A 19,828-nucleotide genomic window follows, 5' to 3' on the forward strand; every position below is an offset into this window, starting at 1 on the left:
AATGTTTAATTATTAAAATAGCTTTATAAATAAAAATAAATTCCCTTTTTATTAAAACTTGTAGAAATAGAAAAAAAAATACCAAATCTTGTTATTATTTAATTTTTTGAAAATTATTTAGGGCCAAGAAGCATCGAAAAAGTAATTAAAGAAAAAGGGCTAGTCAAAATTGGGTGTCAACAGTTGCCCCTGAGGGACCAAAGATTTGTGTGGAAATCATTGGACGGAACAAAAATGTTTGAAAGATTATGGACGGGCTCCAGTTTTTTAGCTGCCTACATATCTCGGGCTCCACAAGAAATCAGGCCATTTGTAGTTCGAATTGTAGCAAAATTTTGATATTTATCAAAATTTTCCCTATTATAGAATTATGGTAACACTAAGTTCCTTTGGGACAATAACAAACTTTCAGCACGAATGAAATGGATATGGGTGCAAGTCCAAATTGGAGTGTTAAAAGTAGTTAGGGATGAGAAGACGTTGGATAATGATATCTGCTGAGGATCTTGAGAGAAAAGGAGATAACAATTTTTCAAAAATTGCCCAAGTGCTGGATTAAGATGGCACAGAGATGACAAAGAAAATTATAAAAATGAAAACTTGAGTCGAGTTGAGTTGAGTTTCTTCGCTGAAATTCTTGACGTAGCTAGGGATGCTTGACATTTCGTTAGCTTACCCCAATTTGCTGCTAACAGGGTAGTTCCACGTTGTATTGCATGTTCCTGCAAAATAGGTAAAAGGAGTGAAAAGTACCTGTTGTTCAAAGTTGCAAATTGAAATTATAATGTAAAGAGTAGAGTTTAGATATTCAAACTAGTATTTTCTCCATTTGGGGGGGCCTCCGACTGGCGGAGAAATAACGAAAATGTAGATAGCCTCCGTCGGCTGAAATGTAAATAGTCTCCATCGGCTTAAATGTAAATGGCCTCCGTTGGCTGAGCAGCTGCTTGAATGTAAATAGCCTCCGTCGACTGAAATATAAATAGCCTCTATCGGCTGAAATGTAAATAACCTTCATCGGTGAAAATGTAAATAGCCTTTGACGACGGGATATTTTCCCAAAAGTAAACTGCCTCGTATTTTTCAAAGAGGCCCTCAGTCTGAACGAGATGACCATATTACTGTTGGAACTCGATGCTGTTGTGATAGTGGCTTTCTTGCGCGCTTGCTATGGTGTGGGCCTCTGATTGGCAGACTGTGCTTTGTTTGCTGAAATGTGATTCTCCGATATGTCAGAGTGTTGCTTCGCTTATATACATTCTTTGATTTGTGGCGGGGCGTCCCCCTTGCTGGTGCACAACTCCCGATATAGAAGAGAGTCGTATTGCTCATTCGCATCCTCTAATATGGCAGAGGATTGCTTTGCTTGCTTATGTACAGTCTTCAGAATGTGGAACTAGACTTTGTTTGCTTATATACATTCCTCAAAATGCGAAAGCTCGACTTGTTTGCTTATATATAGTCCTTTGGAATGCAGAAGCTTGACTTTGTTTGATTATATACAGTCCTTTGGAATGCGAAGCTTGACTTTGTTTGCTTATATACAGTCCTTTGGAATACGGGAGCTTGACTTTATTGAAGTCAGACGACACTCTTCGATTTGCGGAGTTATTCGAGGTAGTTAGATGATGATTCTCCGATTAGCTAAGTTATTCGATGCAGTCAGGTGGTTGGCTCCGATTGGCGGAGTTTTGTTGGGACAAGTAAATAACCTAATCTTCCTATGAGGATCCTCTTTTCTTAGTTTTTGACTCGGGTCTTCAAAATGTACCTGCGAAAGAATTCAAATAAAACTGTTAAAGCTTGTGAGGATTAGTATCAATGTATGTAAAGAGAATAAAGGAAGGGAAGACTATTTGGCTCTTTTTGTGGTGGTAAGACGCATGATGACCCTGATCCTATCCCAAAGCTTGACTTGACGTATCCTTCGAATTCTTATTTTCCTACGCTCAAAGAAAAATTCTTAGTTGGGAGGGGGTGTTGATTTGTGTCGACTTCGGAATCCTATTTTTATTTATGGAATTCTCCAACACTCCCTCGGTTGCTCAACCACTCCCAAACCTTGAGTCTCAGTAGGTGGGGAAGTTGAAAGTATGGTGAAAAATATATATATGTATATATGTTTTCGCAACTATGTTACGTATATATTAAGTATATATAGTAATCCTTTGTCGTTTTTAGATTATGACATATTTCAAAATCCGTTGGCCTCAGCTCCTCGTTGTGATTCTCGTAGCTTTTTCCTTCAGATGGAACTCCTTTGACTTTGTTGATTCTATGACAACTCTGGAGGTGAGATCGCTCATATTCTGGGGCTACACTTTGTGCGACAGGGGATTTTCCTAAAGGTAAGACCGAACCTTTCAGGTTGCCTACGTATCCTTTTAACAGGAATTAGGTCTGTACGTAGTTCGAATACAACGGGAAAAGTAAAATTAATGCAGTGACCGAGTCTGACTCAAGTTGCCTACGTATCCTAAGAATAGGAATCAGGTCATAATGTAGTGCGATACAAAAGATAAAAGTAAAATAATGAAATGACCAGGCCTGACTTAGGCTGCCTACATATCCAAGTGGAATCAGGTCAGGCCGTAGTTTAGTACAATGAAAGGTAAAAATATGAAGGGACCGAATCCGATGTGGATTGCCTACGTATCCCGCCATGGGAAGTCAGGTCGAGCGTAGTTCTAAATACATTAAAGGATGATGTTTTTGGGTTTTCTAAGGAAAACCAAACCCTATGTGGGCTACCTACGTATCCCGCCATGGGAAGTCAGGCTAATACGTATTTTTATTACATTAGAGAAAAATGCAAAAAGTACAAAGAAACAACTAGTCCTAATGTCTTCAAATATAGTACTTCTTGATGACGTCTGAGTTGATCGGCTTTGTACTTACTGTGCCATCCATTTCTACGAGGATTACTGCTCCTCCTGAGAGTACTCTGTGAACTATGTAAGGACCTTGCCAATTTGGTGCAAATTTTCCTTTGGCTTCACTTTGGTGAGGAAATATCTTCTTCAATACTAACTGTCCCGGTGTGAATCGATGAGGCTTGACTTTCTTGTTGAACACCTTGATCATTCTATTTTGATAGAGTTGACCATGACAGACTGCATCCAATCTCTTTTCGTCAATGAGCATCAACTTCTCAATCCTGCTACGAATCCATTTAGCATCGTCTAGACCAACTTCCTGAATGACTCTCAATAAAGGTATCTCTACTTCGGCAGGTATCACTGCTTCCGACCCATAAACCAACATGTAGGGAGTTTCCCCAGTAGAAGTTCTGATTGTGGTGCGATATCCAAGTAGAGCATATGGCAACTTCTCATTCCATTCCCTATCACCGCCCGCTATCTTCCTCAAAATCCTCTTGATATTCTTGTTTGCAGCTTTAACTGCTCCATTCATTTGTGGTCGATACGCCATGGAATTTCGATGAGAGCTATTAAACCTTTTGCGAATCTCTCTCATTAGGCCGCTATTAAAATTGGCTCCATTATCTGTCATGATTGACTCGAGAATTCCAAACCAACATACTGAGTAGCGAATAAAATCAACTACCATCTTTTTTGTTACGACCTTATGTATTGAGGCCTCAACCCACTTTGTGAATTAATCGATAGAGATCAAGAAAAAATGATGTCCATTGGACGCAAAAGCCTCTATGGGACCAATAACATCCATGCCCTAAGCAGCAAACGGCCAAGGAGAACCCATCACATTGAGTTCATTTGGCGGAACTCGTATAAAGTCTCCATGAACTTGACATTGGTAACACTTCTACATGAATTGAATGCTATCCCTCTCCATAGTCATCCAAAAGTATCCAGCTCTCAAAATCTTCTTCGTAAGATGAAACCATTCATGTGGGGTCCACAGGTTCCTATATATATATCTTCTCTAATAATATTGTGGCCTCCATGGCATCGACGCATCGTAGCAGTCCTAGGTCTGGAGTCCTGCTATATAGGATTTCCCCATTGAGAAAGAAGTGATTGGCCATCCTTCTTAAAGTCCTCTTCTATTTGTCAGTAGCGCCTTCTGGATATCCTCCTGCTCCGAGTAATCTCTTAATGTTGTAGTACCATGGCTTTCCATCTGGTTCTTCATCTACATGGATACAGTAGGCTTGTTGGTCATGTATCTCTACTTTGATGGGATCGATGTAATTCTTATCTGGATGCTGAATCATTGAATATAGTGTCGCCAAGGCGTCGGCAAACTCATTTTGAATTTGAGGGACATGCTTGAATTCAATCTTCGTAAACCTTTTGCTCAATTCCTTAACACATTGCACATAAGGAAAGATTTTGACATTCTTGGTGGTCAATTCTCCTTGCACTTGATGGATCAACAAATCTAAATCTTTTATCACCAATAGCTCTTTAATGTCCATGTCTACTGCCATCCTAAGCTCGAGAATGCAAGCCTCATATTCTGCCATGTTATTCGTGCAAGGAAACCTAATTTTCACCGAGATTGGGTAGTGTTGACCTGTTTCTAAAACTAAGACTGCTCCTATTCTGACTCCTTTGAAATTCATTGCTCCATCAAAGCACATCCTCTATCCATTATACGGATCTGAGATGTCCTCTCCCGTAAACAACACCTCTTCATCAGGAAAGTAGGTATTGAGTGGCCTGTAATCTTGATCCACTAGATTTTCCGCAAGGTGATCAGCCAAAGCTTGTTCTTTAACGACTTTTTTTGTCACGTACACAATGTCAAACTCACTCAACAAGATCTGCCATTTTGCCAACTTTCCCGTAGGCATTGGCTTCTGAAATATATACTTGAGTGGATCTATTTTCAAAATTAAGTAAGTGGTATACGCGGACAGGTAGTGCCTTAACTTTTGCACAACCCAGGTCAATGCACTACAAGTCCGTTCCAACAATGTATACCTAGCTTCGTATGGTGTGAACTTCTTATTCAGGTAGTAAATGGCTTGCTCTTTCCTCCCTGTATCATCGTGCTTCCCTAACACATATCCAAATACATTATCCATAACAGATAAATATAGCAGTAACGACTTTCCTGGTTCTAGTGGAACCAATACTGGTGGGTTATACAAATACTCCTTAATTTTGTCATAAGCCTTCTGACATTCTTCAGTCCATCCGGTGGTGGCATCCTTCTTCAATAACTTAAATATTGGTTCACAAATGATCACGGATTGGGCTATGAACTGACTGATGTAACTGAGTTTTCCCAAAAAACTCATTACATCCTTCTTGGTCTTGGTAGGTGGTAAGTCTTGGATTGCTTTTATCTTTGACGGATCCAACTCTATACCTCTCCTACTAACAATGAATCCAAATAACTTTCCTGCGGGGACTCCAAAGGCGAATTTAGATGGATTCAACTTTAGGTCGTACCTCTGTAGCCTTTCAAAGAACTTTCGTAAATTGTCCAAATGGTTCGAACTCCTTTTAGATTTGATGATTACATCATCCACGTACACTTCGATTTCTTTGTGAATCATATCGTGGAAAAGAGTGGTCATGTCCCTCATATAAGTTGCACCGGCATTCTTGAGTCCAAACGACATTACCCTAAGCAGTATACTCCCCACGGTGTGATGAAGGCTATTTTTTCTGCATCATTCTCATCCATTAAAATTTGATGATATCCCGTAAAACAATCAACAAACGACTGCAACTCATGTTTTGCGCAATTATCAATGAGAATGTGAATGTTTTGGAGGGGGAAATCATCTTTTGAACTAGCCTTGTTGAGATCCCGATAATCTACACATATTCTTATCTTTTCGTCCTTCTTTGGTACAGGCACGATATTGGCCATCCAGGTGGGATAAGTCGTGACCCTCACGACGTTGGCTTCTATCTGCCTGGTTACCTCCTCCTTGATTCTCAAACTTAAATTGGGTTTGAATTTCCTCATTTTTTGCTTCACCGGTGGACACGTGGGGTTAGTCGGCAGTCGATGCGAGATGATATCGGTGCTTAAATCGGGCATGTCATCATAAGACCAATAAAACACATCAATATATTGCTTGAGCAGACTTATCAATTCCTGCTTCCTTTCAGCCTCCAAGTGTATGCTGACTCGTGTTAACTTTGTTGTTTCTTCATCACCTAAATCGATGACTTCAGTTTGGTCCATATTAGGCTTCTTCTGACTCTTAAGTTGCTTGATCTCCTAAGGCAGGTTTTTAGGCATCATGCTCTCATCGTACTCCTCATAATCTTGTTCATCGCTTGTATTTTGCTCAACGGATTCGTTACATGTCATAATCATGGAACGAGGATTTTTGTTAACATTTGTACTAAAAAGTATAAAATGCGAGTAAAGTAAATAGATATTGAAAATAGGAAAATAATTTTTGAAAATAAGGACTTTTAATAACAAAAGCACTGGGCTTTGACAAGAGGCGAGTGGCAAAAGAGCTTCGGCATGATTCAAGCCTCAATTGGTCATGCAAACAAAATAATAATTTTTTTTTGAAACAACAACAGTCCCACACGACCAAGACTCCTGATGAAACAGGGATGGGCTGATGGTCCAATTCTGCAAGGCTTCACTAGGTTCGGCATCACGGATGGTGAGCTTCTTGAAAGCTATCTCCGATTCTTCTTCGATCACGACGACAAATAAATTTCCTATTCCTTCTGTGATATTTCCATCATTTGTTTATTTTGAAACCAAGACTTGGGCTGGCACAAATATCATTATTCCAAATCTTTTACTGCAGGATACTCCAAAAATAGGCTCATATCCAAGCCTTATAGTACCTTTCTGCTCTTTAACTGGATTGGCTCGACTATACCATCGGCTCTGGGTCCTAGTCGTGTCTTGGGCAGATACCCATATTTCAACATTTCTGACGCAACCATCTTTTCATTATTCGACATTTTTTCTTCTACTGACATTGCCTTCTCATTGCTCTTTGCAGCTTGCATGATCTCCAAAGTATGGAAATTTGCTCCATCTAACTCCTCTGTGACTAGGACTGAATTGACAGAATAAATGGGATGACTGAGTTCTCCATGGATAGTAATTTCTGTGCGACCCCATTCAAACTTCACGCACTGATGGAGTGTTCAAGGAACGACTCTTGCCATGTGGACCCATGGCCTCCCCAGCAACAGGTTGTAGCTAGATGACACATCCATGACCTAAAATAGGATAGGAAATTTTGTTGGTCCTATCTACGTTTCATGTGGTCACAATAGTTTTTTCCAAATCATACTCCTCCTCTAGAGTAATCATATTGACTTCTCGATTTCCATGATTTGGCAAAGGGTTATTGTTCACATTAGGAGCTGCGGCGGTGCATTTGATGATACCCCTTCTTATCAGAGACTCATTTTGATTCCTCAAGCTGTAACAGTCTTTCGTGTCATGCCCTTGGACTCCTGGGTGATAGGCGCACCGCTTGCTACTATCAAAGTTTTGACAGTTTGGATCAGGGGCCTTTCCCTCAATTAGATGAAGCAAATCGGTAGCTCTCAGCCTTTCAAACAACTTGGCTAAAGGTTCTGCAATCGGTGTGTAGGTACGGGTATTTATGGCTTTAAAGTTTGGACTGGGTGCATAGGCTGGTCTATTTTGGTAAGATGAAGCTTGGACAGGGGCGTATGGTCTTGGTGGATTTTGGTATGCTGGAGTTCGAGGTGGATTATAATGCGGTTGAGTATTGTATACTGAGACGTGTGCAATAATTTAGGGGTTGTTAGGGTAACGGTAAGAAGGATTTCTAGGTTGGTAGTATGGTGTGGTGGTTGAAACATCCTCTCTCTTCTTCTTATTTCCATTAATAAAACCAATTTGTATGGCCTTACTCGCAGCTTGCAGTGCAGCCATAGATTGGATCTTTCCCGACTTGATGCCTTCTTCTATGAAATCTCCCATTTTGACTAATTCCGCGAACCTTTGGCCTATCATCGACATCATTTTGTCAAAGTAGACTCCCTCTTGAGCTTGGATAAAATACTTGGAGAATTCACTTTCATCTAGTGGAGGCTGGATCCTAGCAGCCTCGGTCCTCCAACGCCATGCGTATTCTTGAAATGATTCTGATGGCTTCTTCTGTATGTTGGCCAACGAAAACCTGTCTGGGGAAATCTCATTGTTGAACCTGAAGTGACTCATGAAGTCTTCAGCCATTTCCCTCCAGTCATGCCACTTACGAGGGTGTTGTCGGGCATACCAAGTCCAAGCTTCCCCTGACAAACTCCAAATGAACAGCTTCATCATTAACTTCTCGTTCCTTCCTACACCAACCAACTTATCGCAGTAGGCCCTTAGTTGTGCATGTGGGTCACCTTTTCCTTCAAACACATCGAACTTTGGTAGTTTGTACCCCACTGGCATGTCGATGTCTGGGTGAATGCATAACTCTTCGTAGTCCAAGCTTTCAGCCCTTCTGGTAACTTGCATGTTTCTAAATGCCCTCTTTAAACTTTCGAGTTGGGCTACTATCGATATTTCTTCTCCTGGATGCATATCCTATCCTAATCCTGGTGATCTCTCGACCTCATTTGGAACCTTAATAGTTACGGATATTGTGAAGGTAGGAATTTTGGTAGCATATATCGGTGGTACAGGTACTTCACAAGTGACATGCGCCTCAGGTATGTGCTGCATCTCTGGATGGATCAGAACAGTAAATTTGTGAGCAGAAAATAGATAACCAGGCATCGTTCCAGCAGTAGGTTGAAAAATAGGCGGTGCTTGGGCATGTGATAGGTTCGTTGGATTAGCTGGGGCAATCAGGGGTAATCCAACATCTGGACCCTGGAGCTGAGTGGGAAAGCTAGCTATTGTAAGCTTGGTTAGATCCCGCATTTGACAGAGTTCTTCTTTTAAGACCTCGATATCCTGTGCCCTATTGGCCATTTGATAATTATTCTGAGTATCTGAAGGCCTTTGAGAGCTGTCGGTGTCATCCACTGGGATCATCGCGGCCTTGTCTCTGTTAGTCATTTTGTCTTTTGATCGAAGGATGTATTAGGATTCCACCAGTTTTTCAGTCGACACAAATCAACTTTTTTTGGGGGATTAATAAACAAAAGAAAGGAAGAACAGAAAAAGTAAACGAAAACTATATTAGTTTGGGCAATAACATAAATGTAACAAGTAAGTAGCATATATATAAACCAAGTTGGCGACATTCAAATGCGTCTTAATATAGAGGTAGGCCTACGCTGCAAACACGATTAATTGATCCAAAGCTTTAAATTGTAATTAAATTCAGGACAAAAGGATTTTGATTAATGAAAAAGGCAAGGTGTGAAGCCATGGGTTACAAAGAAAAGTTTTGAACTAAAGATTACATCATGGTAGCCAATGACAAAGTTGATAGAGGTTATGCAAGACCTTTTTTTAGGGAAAACAAAAATGAAAGAAAAAAGTACAGATAGGTCGTACAAGATCCTCAGGAATTTATAATAACAAGATGGATCCTAAGGCCAACTGGGGGTATCATCATCATCATCATCGAGGTCATAATAGGGCCCAGGGTGATACTCTGGGGATCCATCTAACTGATGCCCTTGGAAGTCTTCGTTTGCTCCGCTGAAGTCTATAGGCCCATACTCTTCTTCTTCAGGGTCTTCCTCTATCTCCTCTGTCAGCTCCCCATCCTGCTCTTTCATTGGTTCCTTCTCCGGGTCCTCCTCAGGATCTTCCTCCATTTTCTCGGGATCTTCTTTCGGGTCTTCCTCAGGGTCTTCATCCATCTCTTTCTCGGGTTTATCATATACAATAGGGATGAGGTGATCCACCAATCTAGGAATCACCTGATCATACATGGCTTTGGTTACTGGCCTAAGATGAAGCAGATTCTCTCGAATCTGGTCCGCTCTATGAATTTCGAGAAGCCCTTGGAGTGACATAAAACTCAGTTAAGCTAGAATTTCTTCCAACCTGTACCAGGTGTAGTACTAGGGAGTGTAGTATGGGTTACCCCCATGCCCAAGCTAAAAATCTATCCCCACCCACGGGTTAGTTTGCCAAGCCTCTCTACAGGGATTCTTCCCTCATAATCGATCTCCAACAATGCCATGTTGGACCATAGAGGCACATTCTAAATCAGGCCGAATTGTCTTTGAGCTCTCATAGGCGCATATGGTTGGATTCCTTCAGACCCAATCAACTCAAGAAAGTAAGTGTAATGCCTTCTTAGCATTACTCGACCACTAACCCATGGTAGCCTCCACTGGATGAGGTTACCGGTGAGATGGATTAGGACGTCGTGCCACTGCTCCTCATTGACTGACATCTCCCACATGGCCACTCTAAGTCTATGGCTGTGAATCTGATTAAGGCCAACCTCTCCGACACCATCCCTACGATAAAAGTGGTCTAATGCCCAAACTTGGAGCATTAGGTTACAACCTATGAAAAAATCGTGCCCTCTGGAGCATGCGGACAAAGATCGAAAGAATTATGCTAGAATTATCGACACGATCGTGGTCCTGATTGGTATCCTACACATGAATAATACCATGGGGAGTATGTGAATTTTGATCCGGTTCTCTCTCATTGGGAACACCATAATACCGAGAAAAGCCATCATAAACACAATGGCTCTATGTCTCTCCCAGTCGACCCTGGGGAAGGAAAACTCCTCTCGAAAGCGATCATAACTTTCTCTTCTACCGAACCTCTCGAATAGATAAACCAAGGTTACCCAGCCTGCCTCAACCATTCTCAAGCCTGTGCCAACTTTCAACCCTATGTCGCAAAGAAAATGACTACCTGCAGTAATACGGGGGGCCAAAGGTACCCATCATGTCAATGGCAAATTAGCCATTTGGCTGATCTGTTCTAAGGTGGGTATGATATCAAAGTCCCTGAATCTGAAAGTAACCATAGTCGGGTCCCAGAACTCGACTAGGAATCGAATCAGCAGCCTATCTGCCCTTATCTCCATTAGATTCGTCAAAGATCCCAAATGCGCAAACACCTCTCCTCCATGCGCCACTCAAATGTTTCCCCACCAGTGTCTTAGGATATGGGGAATGTCAGTCAGCATAAGGATGTTGGCAAGATTCTTGTTGATTTCCATCTGTGCAAAGAATAGGGTATTTCTGGCTTGCACACTAAAGACCACAAAACGACATCAACACCAAACTTGCACACTAAAGACAACTTTTTCATCTACAAATTCACAATCAACCAGAATCTTGCCAATATCCATATGCTGACTGACATTCCCCATATCCTAAGACACTAGTGGGGAAACATCCGAGTGGCGCATGGAGGAGAGGTGTTTGCACATTTGGGATCTTTGACGGATCTAATGGAGATAAGGGCAGCTAGGCTACTGATTCAATTCCTAGTTGAGTTTTGGGACCCGACTATAGTTACTTTTAGATTCAGGGACTTCGAGATCACACCCACCTTAGAAGAGATTAGCCAAATGGCTAATTTGCCATTGACAGGACGGGTACCTTTGGCCCCCCGTATTACTGCAGGTAGCCATTTTCTTTGTGACATAGGGTTGAAAGTTGGCACAGGCTTGAGAATGATTGAGGTAGGCTGGGTAAGCCTGGTTTATCTCTTCGATAGGTTCGGTAGAAGAGAAAGTTATGATCACTTTCGAGAGGAGTTTTCCTTCACCAGGGTTGACTGGGAGAGGCATAGAGCTATTGTGTTTATGATGGCTTTTCTCGGTATTATGGTGTTCCCAATGAGAGGGAACCAGATCAGCATTCACATACTCCCCATGGTCTTATTCATGTGTAGGGGACCAATCAGGACCACAATCGTGCTGATGATTCTAGCGGAAGTATTTCGGTCTTTGTCCACATGCTCCTGGGGGAATGATTTTTTCAGAAGTTGTAACCTAATGCTCCAGTTTGGGCATTAGAGTACTTTTATCGTAAGGATGGTGTAGGAGAGGCTGGCCCTAATTAGATTTGCAACCACAGACTTAGAGTGGCTTAGAGTGGCCATGTGGGAGGTGCCAGTCAATGAGGAGTAGTGGCACGACTTCCTAATCTATCTCACCGGTAGCCTCATCCAGTGGAGGCTACCATGGGTTAGTGGTCGAGTAATGCTAAGAAGGCATTACACTTACTTTCTTGAGTTGATTGGGATGGAGGGAATCCAGCCATATGCACCTTTAAGAGTTCTAAGACAATTTAGCCTGATTTAGAATATGCCTCTATGGTCCAATATGGCATTGTTGGAGATCAATTATGAGGGAAGAATCCCTATAAAGAGGCTTGGCAACCTAAACCATGGGTGGGGATAGATTTTCAGGTTGGGCATGGGGGTGACCCATACTACACTCCCGAGTACTACACCTGGTACAGGTTGGAAGGAATTCTAGCTCAACCTAGTTTTATGTCACTCCAAGGGCTTGCTGACATTCATAGAGCAGACCAGATTCGAGAGCAGCTACTTCAACTTAGGCCGGTAACCATAATCATGTATGAGTAGGTAATTCATGGATCGGTAGATCGCCTCATCCCTGCTGTAGATAGTAAACCCGAGGAAGAGATGGAGGAAGACCCTGAAGAAGACCCAGGGAAAAATCCCGAGGAAATGGAAGAAGATCCTGAAGAGGACCTGAAGGAGGATCCTGAGGAGGACTTGGAGGAAGGTCTAGAGAAAGAACTAATAGAAGAGCAGGATGGGGAGATGACAGAGGAAATGGAGGAAGACCCTGAAGAAGAAGAGTATGGGCTTATAGACTTCAGCGGAGCAGACGAAGACTTCCAAGGGCAGCAGTTAGACTGATCCCTAGAGTATCACCCTAGGCCCTATTATGACCTTGATGATGATGATGATGATCCCCCCAGCTGGTCTTAGGATCCATCTTGTTATTATAAATTCCTGAGGATCTTGTACGACCTATCTGTACTTTTTCCTTTCATTTTTGTTTTCCCTAAAAAAGGGTCTTGCATGACCTCTATCGACATTGTCATAGACTACCATGATGTAATCTTTAGTTCAAAACTTTTATTTGTAACCCATGGCTTCAAACCTTGCCTTTTTCATTAATCAAAATCCCTTTGTCCTGAATTTAATTATAATTAAAAGCTTTGGATCAATTAATCGTGTTTGCAGTGTAGGCCTACCTCTATATTAGGACGCGTTTGGATGTCGCCAACTTGGTTTATATATATGCTACTTACTTGTTACATTTACGTTATCGCCTAAACTAACATAGTTTTCTTTTACTTTTTCTTTTCTTCCTTTCTTTTGTTTATTAATCCCCCCAAAAAAGTTGATTTGTGTCGACTGAAAAACTGGTGGAATCCCAATACAACCTTCGATCGAAAGACAAAATGACTAACAGAGACAAGGCCGCGATGATCCTAGTGGATGACACCAATATCTTTCAAAGGCCTTCAGATACTGAGAATGATGATCAAATGGCCAATATGGCACAAGATGTCGAGGTCCTAAAAGAGGAACTCCTTCAAATGGAGGATCTAACCAAGCTTACAATAGTTAGCTTTCCCACTAAGCTCCAGGGTCCAGATGTTGGATTACCCCCAATTGCCCCAGCTAATCCAACGAACCTATCACATGCCCAAGCACCGCCTATTTTTTAACCTACTGCTATAACGACGCCTGGTTATCCATTTCCTGCTCAGAACTTTACTGTTCTGATCCATTTGTTCTGATCCATCCAGAGATGCAACACATACTTGAGGTGCATGTCACTTGTGAAGTACCTGTACCACTGATATATTCTACCAAAATTCCTAACTTCGCAATATCCGCAGCTGTTAAGGTTCCAAATAAGGTTGAGAGATATGCAGGATTAGGATGGGATATGTATCCAGGAGAAGAAGGATCGATAATAGCCTAACTTGAAAGTTTAAAGAGGGTATTTAGAAATATGCAAGTTACTAGAGGGACTGAAAGCTTAGACTACAATGACTTATGAATTCACCCAGACATCGACATGCTAGTGGGGTACAAACCACCAAAGTTTGATGTGTTTGTGGAAAAGGTGACCCGCATGCACACCTGAGGGCCTACTGCGATAAGTTGGTTGGTGTAGGAAGGAATGAGAAATTAAGGATGAAGCTGTTCATTCGGAGTTTGTCAGGGGAAGCTTTGACTTGGTATACCCTACAAGACCCCCGTAAGTGGCGTGACTGGAGGAAAATAGCTGAAGACTTTATGAGTCACTTTAGGTTCAATACTGAGATTGCCCTAGACAGGTTTTCGTTGGCCAACATACAGAAGAAGCCATCAGAATCATTTCACAAATACGCATGGCGTTGGAGGACCGAGGCTGCTAGGATCCAGCCTCCACTAGATGAAAGTGAACTCTCCAAGTATTTTATCTGAGCTTAAGAGAGAGTCTACTTTGACAAGATGATGTCGATGATGGGCTAAAAGTTCATGGAATTAGTCAAAATGGGAGATTTCATAGAAGAAGGCATCAAGTCGGGAAAGATCCAATCTATGGTTGCACTGCAAGCTGCGAGTAAAGCCATACAAACTGGTTCTATTAATGGAAATAAGAAGAAAAGAGAGGATGTTTTAACCGCCACACCATACTACCAACCTGGAAATCCTTCTTACCATTACCCTAATAACCCCAAAATTATTGCACACGTCCTAGTATACAATACTCAACCACATTATAATCCACCTCGAGCTCCAACATACCAAAATCCACCAAGACCATATGCCCCTATCCAAGCTCCAGCTCACCAAAATAGACCAGCCTATGCACCCAGACCACGTCCAAACTTTGAATCCAAAAATACCCGCACCTACACACCGATTGCAGAACCTTTAACCTAGTTGTTTGAAAGGTTGAGGGTTGCCTGTTTATTGCATCCAATCGAGGGAAAGGCCCCTGATCTGACCTCTTAAAACTTTGACAGTAGCAAGCGGTTCGCCTATCACTCAGGAGTCCAAGGGCATGACATGGAAGACTGTTACATCTTAAAGAATCAAATTGAGTCTCTGATAAGAAGGGGTATCATCAAATGCACCGCCACAGCTCCTAATGTGAACAATAACCCCTTGACAAATCATGGAAATCGGGTAGTCAATATGATTATTTTAGAGGAGGAGTATGATTTGGAAGAAACTATTGTGACCACATGGAACGTAGAAGAAATTGCCACCGCATCCCCATCGCAACCATTTATCTCAGTCCAATTGAGGGAGACTATAACTGTTCAGACTTACCTTCCAAGAGTCATAGTGACCACATCAGCCCTTGGGAGGACCGACTATGACACCAAGGCAGTCCCATGGGACTATTGAGCTGAAGCCAAGGGCAAAATGATAGATGCTTCTGCGTCTCAAAGGATGACCTGTTCGGGGAGATGTTATGCACCAGAGAAACCAAATCATGGAGTTCTCTGGAAAGATCAAAACCTAAGGAGAAATATCACAGATGCTGAAGATGTAAAATTTTGGAAGAAGATACAGTCCAAGGACTATTCAGTCGAGGATCAACTCAAGAAGAGACCGACCCACATATTCGTCATGTCTTTGCTTATGAGTTCTGAAGCCCATAGAAGTGCTTTGATGGAAGTGTTATCTGGGATTAGCATAACAAAGAAGACAACTAGCGAGACTTTAGTCGCAGCAATCGGGCGAGTTGTAGAGGCAAATAAGGTCTCTTTCCATGATGATGAGTTGCCGTCAGAAGGGGCTGCACAGAACAAAGTGCTCTATATTGCGGTTGATATCATGACAAGATTATGAATAGGGTTTTGATCGATGGTGGTTCAGATTGCAATATTTGTCCATTCTTTACTCTGAGGGATTTGGGTGTGAATATAGAAGATATAAGAGAGAGTCGGGTGAAGGTTAGATCCTTTGATGGGTCGCAAAAGAGTGTCACCGAGGAAATTTACTTAACACTGCAGATAGGACCAACAGAATTTTCTATCTTATTTCAGGTCATGGATGTGTCATCTAGCTACAACCTGTTGCTAGGGAGGCCATAGGTCCACATGGAAAGAGCCGTTCCTTTCACGCTCCATCAGTGCGTGAAGTTTGAATGGGGTCGCACAAAAATTACTATCCATTAAGAACTCAATCATCCCATTTATTTTGTCAATTCAGTCCCAGTCACCAAAGAGTTAGATGGAGCCAGTTTCCATACTATGGAGATCATGTAAGCTGCAAAGATCAATGAGAAGGCAATGCTTGCTGAAGCAAAAATATCGAATGCTGAAAAGATGGTTGTATCAGAGATGTTGAAATATGGGTATCAGCCCAAGACAAGATTAGAACCCAGAGCTGATGGTATAGTCAAGCCAATCCAGTTAAAGCAGCAGAAGGGTACTATAGAGCTTGGATATGAGCCTATTTCTGAAGTAGCCTGCAGTAAAGGATTTGGAATGAGCCCAAGTCTTGGTTTCAAAACAAATAGGTGATGGAGATATCATAGAAGGAATAGGAAATTGGTTTGTGGCCGTGATCGAAGAAGAATCAGAGATAGCTTTCAAGAAGCTCACCATCTGTAATACGGAGCCTGGTGAAGCCTCGCAGAATTGGACCATCAGCCCATCCCTGTTTCGTCAGGAGTCTTGGTAGTGTGGGACTGTTATTGTTTCAAAAAAAAATTATTATTTTGTTTGCATGACCAATTGAGTCTTGAATAATGCCGAAGCTCTTTTGCCACTCGCCTCTTGTCAAAACACAGTGCTTTTGTTAATAAAAGTCCTTATTTTCAAAACTTACTTTCCTATTTTCAATATCTATTTACTTTACTCGCTTTTTATACTTTTCAGCACAAATGTTAACAAAAATCCTCGTTCTACGATTATGATATGTAACGAATCCGTTGAGCAAAATACAAGCGATGAACAAGATTATGAGGAGTACGATGAGAGCATGATTCCTAAAAACCTACCTCAGGAGATCGAGCAACTTGAGAGTCAGAAAAAGCCTAATATGATGAAACTGATGTCATCAATTTAGGTGATGAAGAAACGGCAAAGGAAATACGAGTCAGCATACACTTGGAGGCTGAAAGGAAGCAGGAATTGATAAGTTTGCTCATGAAATACATTGATGTGTTTTTTTGGTCTTACGATGACATTCCTGGTTTAAGCATCGATATCGTCTCACATCGACTGCCGACTAACCCCACGTGTCTACCGGTGAAGCAAAAGACGAGGAAATTCAAGCCCAATTTGATTTTGAGAATCAAGAAGTAGGTGACCAGGCAGATAGAAGCCAATGTCGTGAGGGTCACAACTTATCCCACCTGGCTGTCCAACATCGTACCCGTACCAAAGAAGGATGAAAAGATAACAATATGTGTAGATTATCGGGATCTCAGCAAGGCTAGTCTAAAAGAAGATTTCCCCCTCCCAAATATTCACATTCTCATTGATAATTGTGCAAAACATGAGTTGCAGTCGTTTGTTGATTGTTTTGCGGGATATCATCAAATTTTAATGGATGAGAATGATGCATAAAAAATAGCCTTGATCACACCGTGGGGAGTATACTGCTACAAGGTAATGCCATTTGCACTTAAGAATGCCGGTGCAACTTTTATGAGGGCCATGACCACTCTTTTCAATGATATAATTCACAAAGAAATTGAAGTGTGCGTGGATGATGTCGGCATCAAATCTAAAAGGAGTTCGGACTATTTGGATGATTTACGAAAGTTCTTTGAAAGGCTACAGAGGTACGACCTAAAGTTGAATCCAGCTAAATGCACCTTTGGAGTCCCCGTAGGAAAGTTATTGGGATTCATCGTTAGTAAGAGAGGTATAGAGTTGGATCCATCCAAGATAAAGGCAATCCAAGACTTACCACCTCTCAAGACCAAGAAGGATGTAATGAGTTTCTTGGGAAGACTCAATTACATCAGTCGGTTTATAGCCCAATCCAAGATCATTTGTGAACCAATATTCAAGTTATTGAAGAAGGATGTCACCACCGGATGGACTGAAGAATGTCAGAAGGCTTTTGACAAAATTAAGAAGTATTTGTCTAACCCAACAGTATTGGTTCCACCAGAACCAAGAAAGCCATTACTGCTATATCTATCTGTTATGGATAATGCATTTGGATGTGTGTTAGGGCAGCATGATGATACAGGAAGGAAATAGCAAGCCATTTACTACCTGAGTAAGAAGTTCACACCGTACGAAGCTAGGTATACATTGTTGGAACGAACTTGTTGTGCATTGACCTGGGTTGCGCAAAAGTTAAGGCACTGCCTGCCTGCGTATACCACTTACTTAATTTTGAGAATGGATCTACTCAAGTATATATTTCAGAAGCCAATGCCTATGGAAAAGTTGGCAAAATGGAAGATCTTGTTGAGTGAGTTTGACATTATGTACGTGACACAAAAAGCCATCAAAGACAAGCTTTGGCTGATCACCTCGTAAAAAATCCAGTGAATTAAGATTACAGGCCACTCAATACCTTCTTTTCTGATGAAGAGGTGTTGTTTGCGGGAGAGGACATCTCAGAGCCGTATAATGGATGGAGGATGTTCTTTGATGGAGTTGCGAATTACAAAAGAGTCGGAATTTGAGTAGTCCTAGTTTCAGAAATGGGTCAACACTACCCAATCTCAGCAAAAATTAGGTTTCCTTGCACGAATAACATGGCAGAATATGAGGCTTGCATTCTCAGGCTTAGGATGGCAGTAGACATGGATATTAAAGAGCTATTGGTGATAGGAAATTCATATTTGTTGATCCATTAGGTGCAAGGAGAATGGACCACCAAGAATGTCAAAATCCTTCCTTATGTTCAATGTGTTACGAAATTGAGCTAAAGGTTTACGAAGATCGAATTCAAGCATGTCCCTCGAATTCAAAATGAGTTCACCGACGCCTTGGCAACACTATCTTCAATGATTCAACATCCAGATAAGAATTACATCGATCCCATCAAAGTGGAGATACATGACCAACAAGCTTAGTGTTTCCATGCAGATAAAGAGTCAGATGGAAAGCCGTGGTACTACGACATTAAGAGGTTACTCAGAGTAGGAGGATATCTAAAAGCCGCTACTGACAAACAGAAGAGGACTTTAAGAAGGATGGCCAATCAATTCTTTCTCAATAGGGAAATCCTATATAGGAGGACTCCAAACCTAGGATTGCTACGATGCGTCGATGCCATGGAGGCCAAAAGATTGTTAGATGAGATACATGCAGGAACCTGTGGACCCCACATGAATGGTTTCATGCTTGCGAAGAAGATTTTGTGAGCTGGATACTTTTGGATGACTATAGAGAGGGATATCATTTGATTCGTGCAGAAATATCATCAATGTCAAGTTCATGGAGACTTTATACGAGTTCCACCAAACGAACTCAATATGATGGATTCTCTTTGGCCGTTTATTGCTTGGGGCATTGATGTTATTGGGCCCATAGAGACTCCTGCGTCCAATGGACAACGTTTTATCTTAGTCGCTATTGATTACTTCACAAAGTGGGTTGAGGCCTCAACACATAAGGTCGTAACAAAGGTGGTAGCAGATTTTGTTCGCAACAAATTAGTCTATCGATTTGGAATTCCAGTGTCAATCATAACAGTTAATGGAGCCAATCTTAATAGCGACCTAATAAGAGAGATTTGCGAAAGGTTTAAGATCTATCATCAAAATTCCACGGCGAATCGACCACAAATGAATGGAGCAGTTGAAGCTGCAAACAAAAATATCAAGAGTATCTTGAGGAAGATAACGAGCGGTGATAGGGAATGGAATGAGAAGTTGCCATATGCTCTACTTGGATATCGCACCACAATCATAACTTCTACTGGGGCAACTCCCTACATGTTTGTTTATGGGTCGGAAGCAGTGATACCTGCGGAAGTAGAGATACCTTCATTGAGAGTCATTCAGGAGGTTGGTCTAGACGACGCTGAATAG

At 41.6% G+C, this 19,828-nt stretch overlaps 3 protein-coding genes across 3 annotated transcripts; 1 reads left to right on the forward strand and 2 right to left on the reverse strand.

Moving 5' to 3' along the window:
- Positions 1-2,847: 2,847 nt before the first annotated feature.
- Positions 2,848-3,513, reverse strand: LOC124891880. The gene has a single exon (XM_047403446.1). The coding sequence runs from the start codon at positions 3,511-3,513 to the stop codon at positions 2,848-2,850; it is 666 nt and encodes a 221-aa protein (XP_047259402.1).
- A 514-nt stretch (positions 3,514-4,027) lies between these two features.
- Positions 4,028-4,450, reverse strand: LOC124891881. Its single transcript, XM_047403447.1, has one exon. The coding sequence runs from the start codon at positions 4,448-4,450 to the stop codon at positions 4,028-4,030; it is 423 nt and encodes a 140-aa protein (XP_047259403.1).
- Positions 4,451-19,273: 14,823 nt separating this feature from the next.
- LOC124891882 lies at positions 19,274-19,828 on the forward strand. Its single transcript, XM_047403448.1, has one exon. It carries the CDS (start codon positions 19,274-19,276, stop codon positions 19,826-19,828), a length of 555 nt encoding a protein of 184 aa, XP_047259404.1.

This window comes from Capsicum annuum, unplaced genomic scaffold (genome assembly GCF_002878395.1).
Source record: "Capsicum annuum cultivar UCD-10X-F1 unplaced genomic scaffold, UCD10Xv1.1 ctg4209, whole genome shotgun sequence".
Taxonomy (NCBI): Eukaryota; Viridiplantae; Streptophyta; class Magnoliopsida; order Solanales; family Solanaceae; genus Capsicum; species Capsicum annuum.